The 10,103-nt window shown below is 30.1% G+C and overlaps 1 protein-coding gene across 1 annotated transcript; it reads right to left on the reverse strand.

Moving 5' to 3' along the window:
- Nucleotides 1-7,161: 7,161 nt before the first annotated feature.
- Nucleotides 7,162-9,305, reverse strand: LOC132636819 (methanol O-anthraniloyltransferase-like). The gene is made up of 2 exons (XM_060353851.1): nucleotides 8,629-9,305; nucleotides 7,162-8,182 (listed from the first exon to the last, which is right to left on the reverse strand). The coding sequence occupies exons 1-2, from the start codon at nucleotides 9,052-9,054 to the stop codon at nucleotides 7,277-7,279; spliced, it is 1,332 nt and encodes a 443-aa protein (XP_060209834.1). The 5' UTR covers nucleotides 9,055-9,305; the 3' UTR covers nucleotides 7,162-7,276.
- Nucleotides 9,306-10,103: the final 798 nt, after the last annotated feature.

The raw sequence follows: 10,103 nt of genomic DNA on the forward strand, positions 1-10,103 counted from the left end.
ATATATATATATATATATTAAACTCCCACTAAATTTAAATACTATAGTTGCTGCTCGTCATCATAGAAATGCACGTGTGCATATCCATACGGTGGGGTGACCACCGAAATGCAGGTGCAGCTAAGTGTCTTTTTGTTTAATATTTTCATCTCTTTTTTGTTTTATTATCTGGTAGTTTCCTCTTTTTATTTGATTATTTCCCATTTAGCCCTCATGAATATTTTAAAAAGTATGGTTTTACTCCTTCCGTCACAGTTTATGTGGCACCTTAGCTTATAGATTTTGAGATTCAAACAAGTTTTTCTTTGATTCATACAATTTTTTTCGTGTATATTATACTCTTTCCGTCTCAATGTATGTGACACGCTTTCCTTTTTAGTCAGTCCAAAAAAGAATGTAACATCTTTCTATATTTAGTAACAATTCAACTTTAAATTTATCTTTTTACCCTTAATAAAATAATTTCTAGTCATACAAATTTTTAGGGTTTATTTTACGCCATAAGTTTCAGAAGTTCTTAAACTTCGTGTCTAATCAAATACCCTCATATAATGTCACGTCCCGAACACGGTGCCTGACTGCATGTGACCGAGCAAACCAAATGGCTGGATCAACATGTGATATCAAATCATACTGAATACGGAAAATAAATTCATATTTTCAGTTAGTGATAGTGAACAAAAATACCCCATGCTGTCTAATAAGTATACACCCATAATTGGATGGAAAACCCCAATTCCCATAAAATTATCCGATTTTAAATAAAAATTAGTATATGTACCCGCACATCGATAGTAGAAACAGATGTATATATGCACCATGTGTGACATATTGCAGATTTTATATTCTCATCTTTTTTTTATCAATCTTATTACATATTAATTTTTTTTTATGGTATATGTAGTTGTTATTGCTTCATTACTGACCATTTCTTTAAATAGTATAGAGATCATTTGTGTCTCTAATTAGGGTAAAACAAATGTTAATGGCTGCAGAAATTGTTTGATTATTATGGACCATCTAAAGCTATTATTGATGGAGCAAATGTTGTCCTTTACGGCAAAAATAAAATAAAAAATACAGTAAGTATTAGTTGCCTTGTTAATGAAATATGATATCTTCATGACAGCCCTGTATCTTTACAAATTCAGCTTTTTTGCTTTCTCTCATTGATAACTTGCATTCAGGTCAATGTTGCTGTGAACCTTTTTCTCCAAAAATATACTGTTAATCTTGCTCATTTCTATCCCCCAAATCTAACAAATGTATTCTTGAAGACACTGAATTTGTAATTTTATATGTGCATCCCAATTCAGTCTAGATACCTGTAAATTCAATTAATAGATAACCATTTTATAAGTTTTCTGGACAATAATCTTGCAAATTGGTTTGCTAATATCCAATTCAACAAAGACCATTGTCAATTTGATGACTCCATTATTATTATTTTTAGACCAACATGTTTCTCACTTCCATTTCGCCAACATCCTCAGTTTCAAGGTGACAACATGCTAGCCGTTTAATAGAAATAAGGTATAATAGGCTTCAAAATATCAATCGAAACACCAGTTTAATGTAGCATAAATTAGAGTATATCCAAAAAATTGACCCCTATCAGAAACTTGGATATTATAGAGTACCATATTGTTTATAACCAAAAGAAATTTCCTAGGAACAAAAGATAAAGAAAACCATAAACATGACTAAATAATGATTCTCCAAGACCTGCACATACAATAACTTATGCAATTTTCTTCTTCTTCAATACTCTCTTGATCTTCTTTCCGGCTAGTAGTGCATTTGGGTCATTATCAACTACTGTTCTAGTATCTTATATACCTATCTTGGTAGGCGTATTTGCAATAGATATATCAGTGTTGTCAGTGGAATCCTGCAAAATAACAATGCAAAGGTTAATAAAATCATCTTTACTCCATACCTATCGGTCCTCATTTTCTTCATTAAGATACTTCCAGACTTATAATATTTATAAAATTTTAAGGATATTTTAGTTATTTAATAAAAGAACAACTTACTAGAATTTGTTTTACCAAACACATCAATTTACTAACATGTTAGTTGCACAATTGCCCGAAAAAGTATCTGAAGTGAAATAATAGAACATAAGTTCAACTCAATTTCAACATTTCTATCCAACATGTGATTGCTTATTTATAATTATAATATCAATTTTTACACTTAAAACTTACCAGTTATTGTCAAAAGGGCTTTAAAGACTTGATTGGTTATAAACAATTTTTTTTTAATCAATAGACAACAATCCATTTTGCTACTATAAAGAGATTTATTTCTTTATATGTGTATATTTCAAATAGTATAAAGAAGAAAATAAAATTTTAACGGGAAGGCTTCGATTGTTGAAGTTACTACTATACAAATAACTTAAATTCCTCATGTAATAATCTTAGAAGAACAATCTACATAGGCATTTAAGCAAAATAGGTTTCAAAATAAGTAATTTGCAATATATAGATGTATATGTTTCCTTAAAAACTTAGATATTTTTAAAACTTGTGATCACGGACAACAAATATTTTAACTGTAAAACATCAGTTGTAATCAATTTTAAATTAAAAAAACTAATGAAAACATGGGGTTACTCTTGGAAATGTTCTTTCTTTTTGAAAAATGTAAACAAAATTTACGTAATAAAGGTCTAAAATGTGACTCATGAAAAATATTTGCAAAATTCATTTCAAAATAATGTTTCCATGTACCTAGTTGAAGTTTATTATATTTTGAAAGTGATTGTGTCTTGATAATGATAAATTTGAATTATGAAAAATAATTATAAGTAATTCCAAATTCAAAAACTTAAACTGCTTAGGATAGTGGTTTGGATAAATACAAATTTAATAAAATAAAAAAGGGAAACAAAAACTTGTATTTTACTTGCTACAAAGAAGGAGCCCAAAAAACGGTTTAGTATTCTTATATTTTACTGAAAATAAAATTTACTATAAAAAGAAAATCCAAAAAACATGTTTTAAAATTTTTTAAACTTTTAAAAAATTTAACCTTGCGTGCATGCGTGTGTTTGTGAGTTAGTGGGGGAAATGGGGCAAGTGAGGTGCACTTGGGGTTAGTTTTCAAATCAAATTCAAATAATTTATGTTGTAATCTAAATTATTTATTTGTTAATTTAACTTAAATCCAATATATAGAGGTATATGTTTCCTAGAAAATATTGATATTTAATTATTTTTAAATTAAAAACAATAATTAACAACTAATTACTAACTATTAATTATTTTTTGTCCTAAAACTATCACGTGGCATTATCCTACGCTGCCACTTGTCACAATCCGATGACAAACTATCCTCTTTTTAATACTAATATATATAGATATAGATATAGATACTCAAACCCGGCGCCGACCAGCCCCGACCCACACGACACACATAATATGCAGCCATTTTTGTTCTATTTCCTCTAGTTCTTCCAAATTCATATTTTGCTGCCTCTTTCTTCATCCATATATTCAAATCAATTCTTCTTCATTTTTCCTTTTTCTTGAACAAAAGACATATTTCAGTTACTTCCGGTCATTTCCTCACAAAAATATTTCTGCCATTTTCTTTTAGCAACAATCTATAATCACTGGCCATTACAAAGATAGTGTATCAAGATTTAACTAGCAAGGAAATATGAATAGTCAGTCAAATTTTTAACAACATCATCCATTCTCAAAATTCAAATTCTAGCTCACTGCTCCAAATAGTCACGGTGAACTCAAAGGTATGATGATCAACGGAAAAATCCATGCCATTTATATCCATTATTTTGTGTTATCATTTTGATGCCTTAAATCACCATTCTTGATTTAATTCTATGTATCTTGATTTTGAGTTTAATTTACTGAAATTTTGAATGTTAGAAACTTAAGCCTCTGAAACGGTGAAAAAGTAAAGAAATTAGTGAGAAAGAAAATAGGGAATTTTTTGGTTGGATGTACTGTTTCAATTTTGCTTAATAGTCCGGATAGTGTGTTTGAAATGAGAAAGTCAAATTTGTGAACCAACCTGGTGATTAGGATAAGGATCTTTGTAACACTTTTTTTTGGCACAACGCTCTCTGTAGACAAATTTCACACATTTCATCTGTTCCACTTTTTCCTATAAAAGTGTAGAATATCAATTACATTAATATGAGGTAATTTTTATGACCAATTGGGTCATATTTGAGAGAGACAGAGTGTGTGCGTAGGGAAGGGGGGTGGGGGTTAGGTATCTAAGTGGCTATGTTTGACATGACAAATTGCTAGTGCCTTGTGTTCATGTGGATGAACCAATTTGTAATATACTAGTAAAATGGTACCCATCGTAACAGAAAAGATCCACACCAAAATTTCAAGTCAGGGTTTTTGGGAGCATGATGCTTGTATGATACCTGGAAAGCTTTGCTTTGTTGAAAGACAGCATGTACCCAGCCACGGGGGATAGTGGAAACATCTCGTGATGTCGCTAAATAAATGGATGTGCAACTTGGAGAAGAAGTTGGATGCATGACCTTAATTGAGGAATGTACAAGTGCAAAAACTATTTTGAAGTATGTAGATAAAGAATTCATGGAAGTTTCTTAATTTAGATAAACACTCTCGAATTAGCCTTTGATTTCTATTCGCGTTTGGCAGGTACTTATTAGATAATGGAAGCCAATTAAGACATCTTTGGATTTTGAATAATTCATTCATATTGGACCATAAAAAAAGTGTCAGAAATTTATTTATATTGAAATGGAAAAAGTAATATAAAATAGAAATTTTATTGTTATTATTATAAATATAGGTGAGCTTGACAAATAACATCTCCAACGGTTCTTTTAAGTTAGAAAATGTTAAGACATATCGTTCAATACACAACCTTGGTTTTTATTGCAAAAAACTTTTAAACATATCTGGATATTTGAGTAATTGGATTTGAACTTCTAAAATATTAGGCAAAGGTCTAACATTATAAAACTTGAAAATAGAAATAAAAACTTGAAAAGTTCTTGAAAATGAGGACATGGCGCTGAAGTCCGCATTTCTATTATTGAATAGTTTATAGTTTCTCATTAATGTCCAACTTGGTAACTCTATTATATAGGCAAACCTTTCTATAATAGCATTGTTTGTCTCAAAATTTTAGTGCTACTATAGTGAGGTGTTGTTATGTATATATATGACATTTGATGTTTAAATCTCATTTAGCTGTTATAAACAAAAGTACACAAAAAATTATTTTCCTATACTTTTTATGTTATAAAAGAAAACAAAATACTTGTTAATTTTAAAATCTCAATTGATTTTCATATTTCATTAATTAAAATTGAAAAGATTAATAAATCACTAATAAATCCATAACTAAATGTACCGTACCGATAAAGAATTAAAATCTAAGGAACATATGCATTTAAAATTAGTTGAAAATTAAATATTTCAAGTCTCGACCCCAAATTGCGTGAATAAAGAATATGTGATGAATAATGTTATTTTTGACTAGAAATATAACAGTATACATAGTTACAAAATTCAAAATTAATTCAAATTATAAAAGGAAGATGGCGAAATTAAAGTTCTGCAAATACAAAATCAGAGATATTATCATACCAATTCATTATTAAGACTACATTAAATTGTAAGATTCTGTTGTTTGCATATATTAAAAGGAGAAAAATCATAGTAATCTGATTTAGTCTTGCAAACTTTCAAACTTAAAATAGACTAACTACGTACCAAAATCAGGGAAATAAGTATAAAATTGTACAAAATCGGTAGATAGGAAATAGGTGAATTTGAATTTTTGCAAGACTAGATCAGATTACTCTGATTTTTTTTTCTTTTAGATATACGTACTTGATAGTTACTATGTGCATGAACCTAACGATGATTACCATAAATATTTTAATATTTTATTTTAATACATAATATATTTCTTACACAATATTTGAGTATGACTATTATAGAGAGGTAATTTTACAAAGAAGGTACCACAATAATGAATGTCACTGTTGTTATAGGTACAATGCTGTTATAGAGAAGTAAAATATAACATGAAAAATTAGTTATGGAGAAAATCTGGCTGCTACAGTGAAATGTTGTTATAACGAATCGTAATTATAGAGAGGTTTGACTGTATATGGTGTTAATTACTCCTTCCGTCTCAAATTATTTGTCATGATTCCTTTTTACATGTCCCTTAAAAAATAGTAATAATTAGGAGGAATTTTAGCTATTTTACTTGATATTTAAAAAATCATAACATCATCCATAATTGAGGTGTTTGTAGTCTTAAAAAACAATAGCTACTGAGAGTAAAACAAGAAAAACATGATTAATTTTGTCTTGGACTTCTAAAAGGACAAATAATTTGAGATAACTATTTTTTTAATTACAACAGATAATTTGGGACCAGAGAGTATCAATTATGTATTCAATTGGTTTTATGGTTAGGCTCATGCTTCGAATTTAGGGGAAAATACAAGACTGACTCGACTATCCATTCTTGTCGAGCGAACCAACATTCAAACATCAATCATTAACCAAACACTTATCGAGTAAATATGTCAAAAGATCATTCAATTATGAAGAATTATGTAGCAAAAACATTCAATTTTGTTTTGTATTAATAAAATCACTCAACTCAGGGTGTTTCTCTTATAAAATCACTCAACCAAATTGGTAATTTGTTCTTTTGGTACTTTAGCCATGTCCAAGTTATATATGGATTAATTATTCCATGTTGTTGGTGTAATATTATACATCAATTGGTGTATTATGTTATACAAGGATTACGTTATAGTACATGCTTCAAATTACAACCAAACATTGGATAAAATTATACCAAATTATATATTATAATTATTTTCATTATACATCTTACCAGACGACCCATAGATGTTGTACTATTTTTTTTATGTCATTAAAGTATAAAAGTGGCTCAAATTTACCCTTACTCCGTTAACCCAATTTATTTTAAAGAATGGAAGTATTAGTAGATAAAAAAAATTCTTGAACTTTCTTACTAAACACTCACGAATTAGTCACTGATTTCTATTCCCGTTTGACAGGCAATTATCAGATGACTAGAAATTACAAATTTCAAAAAAAAAAAAAAAAAGTCGCTTAAATTCTGTACTCGATCGAATACAATCACATATATTGAAACAGATACTTTGATTCATAAAATATCAAACATGACTTACACGTACTTTCTAATATAAAAAGGATGAAACCAAAAGACGCATTGGTGAGGTAGAAACGAAGAACAAAACTTACATCTTTGAAATTATGTCGACTCCTTCCACATTTTTTAAAGTCATCTTGTAGACAACCTCTTGAAATTTTTTCATGGCCAATGGAGGCAAACTTATGGCTATCAAAGTACCCTTTTCTCCCTTGTCATTTTTAACTGGCACACCAAAACTAATGTGAGATATAGCATCAGGAACCCCTCCAAAAATGGGCTTTCCCCATCCAAAATCAAATTCATCAAATCCAGCAGATCTATTATCTGCGATTATAAAATTCCATGATTTTGTAACCTCTGGTCGCCCTTTAATCACCATTAAATCTGTTATTGATCTTATATATTCTTCATTCATATGATCTTTAAGTTTCTTGATCAATTCAACGGCATACATCAGTGGATTTGAACATAAGAGTCCTGCTTTTGATACTGCAAATGGACTAATGAACGCATTCCCATAATATCCAGATGGAAGTTCAAATTTTAGTGATTTTCCACGTATGTTAATAGGATACGTCAACTGAACAATTTCTTCAGGGTGCAAATCAAGAGCAATTGTACGACACTTCCATAAAAACGCCACTAGTAGCTCAAATTTTGTTATTTCACAATTTGGAGAAACTTGAATTCTAATGGCTTCCATCTCCTTATTTCCAAAGAAAAATGAATTCTGGATCAACTTGTCTTCCAAAGATTCCCATGCAATTTTTGATTCAATTTGCTCATCAAACTCATGGTGAATACATGTAATGCATGGCGATGATCTAGCACTTAGGAGATCCCTTTCCCATACAGGTAATATAGTAGGTGCAAATGCTCCTTGAATTAATTCACTTAATGCATTTAGAAACATATTCAAGCCATAGGCATCCATCATAGTGTGATTAAGTCTGAATCCGATAGCAAATCCACCGCAGCTAAAACGGGTCACCTATGCAAAGAGATATATTAGTTTAAGAATTTAACTCTTATGCATTAATGGTATAAATTTCACTTAAAGATAACTACAAGTAACCCTTTATAAAAGGAGGAAGACTAATAACTTGAAAAAAAAAAAAAAAAAAAAAAAGGTACCATGTACTTTGTTTCCTTTCTTATCTCGGGGACTGGGAGTAGTCGTGGAGCTAATTTTAATCAAGAAGGTTCAACTGAGTCTCTGGCTCCGCTACTGAGCATGAGTATCCTACACCATATATAGGTGTGGGTTTGACTCCACCTTCTTCTTCCCTCTTTGTTTTTCTAAGATTTCGAATAACAGGCTCCAGTTCAAGTCAATTCTATTTTGATACTTCCTCAGAAAAAGATGATCAAACAATTCTCAATGATTCCCGAAGTTTTTGAAAGAAAAAGGGTAATGGATATATATTAGTTGTTTACCTGAACTAACAAAAGAGGGCAGCCAATGATTCCATCAGAACCAGGAATATTGTGCAGTAGTAAATCCAAGTATGGACATGGTGGTTTAATGGAGTCACCTAATTTCTCAAGCTCCACATGTGCATCAGCTTCAACAAACAAAATTCCTTCACCATTGCAATTTACCATAAGCTTCCTATTAGGCCCTTCGATGAGCCTACCAGCTAATGGATAGTAAAACACTAGTGCTTTAGACAATCCATCATTGATAAATTTTGCAGGATCTTTGCCTTTCATTGAAGAATTATATTTGTAAAACATTATTATCGGAATTTGGAAACGAAGACTCCCTTGATCATCTATGTCAGAAAGATGTTTAGTACCCCGAGGTGTCACTATAGCGGGAACTATTAATTTTGGCTTGTGATGTGTTATTGAAATTAGCATAGTGTATGTCAATTACGTGCTATTCGATAAAAGAAAGAGTGGTGTATGATGAAAGTGGTTTATGAAATGTACATCGAAATGAAAATATTTAATCTTGGTAAGCATTTGGATTTAGATACATAGTGTCAAATATGCAACATACAAACGTCTAAGTGATTTGAGTATATCCATATAACAAAAATGTGGTGATGAGAAAGTTGGACCCTACACTACTAAAGTACTTTAAAATGATCAAATTTGAAAATAATAATTATATATGCATATTTATCGCAGAATTGATAGTTATCCTAAAGGTGTAGCTTCACAAGCTAAAACAACATTAAAGAGACAGTTCAAGGATGATCAAGACTCGGTTCTATTAATTGTAGCAAATTTGGTTCGGTTCAACTTGAGTTTAGCCTGTATTATTATTTTTTGTGTGTCGTACTTTTCTTTTTAATAAATCTATGAGAAAAGTTATACATCCTTATTTAAAAATTATTTTAACTTTAAGTTTTTCATTTTATATTCAATAAAATGATTTATAGCTCACCCAAATGTTTATGATTTGTTTCAAATTACAAATTTTAAAATAATTCATTTCTTTCTTAAATTTGATGTCCAATCAAATACACATTTTCAATTTTCATTATTGTCGGTACAAATAATGCCACATAATTAAGGAAACGTCTTTTCTTCCAGTGTTTTCGAGAGATTCTAACGTAAGAGGTTTTTCTTTCTGCGTGAAAGACATTAAATGAAAATCAATGATTTCGACCGTTTAATTTGTTCCTTAGTACTCCAACGTCAAATATTTGTCAAAGCTATGCGGGCTGGTTGTTAACCAAAAGATAAAGATAAGAATGCCACATAATTAAGTACAAGTGATTTTTGTTTTAATAAACAGAAAGGTAAAAGAATATCTCGATATTTGTTTTAATAAACAGAAAGGTAAAAGAATATCTCGATATCATGCGCCAGTGATAATTTATACCCTCCGTTATACTATCCATCAATTTCTACCCCGACCTTGTTAGAGGCGGAGCTTGAGATTTGAATTTTATGAGTTC

The sequence above is a fragment of the Lycium barbarum genome, chromosome 4, assembly GCF_019175385.1.
Source record: "Lycium barbarum isolate Lr01 chromosome 4, ASM1917538v2, whole genome shotgun sequence".
In the NCBI taxonomy this organism is placed as follows: domain Eukaryota; kingdom Viridiplantae; phylum Streptophyta; class Magnoliopsida; order Solanales; family Solanaceae; genus Lycium; species Lycium barbarum.

What these genes read in the sequence shown, in the direction of transcription:
- LOC132636819 (XM_060353851.1), bottom strand. Translation starts at nt 9,054, where the DNA reads ATGCTAATTTCAATAACACATCACAAGCCAAAATTAATAGTTCCCGCT. An exon ending in GCCCTCTTTTGTTAGTTCAG is followed by an intron (nt 8,183 to 8,628) that starts GTAAACAACTAA and finishes CTCTTTGCATAG; the next exon opens with GTGACCCGTTTTAGCTGCGG.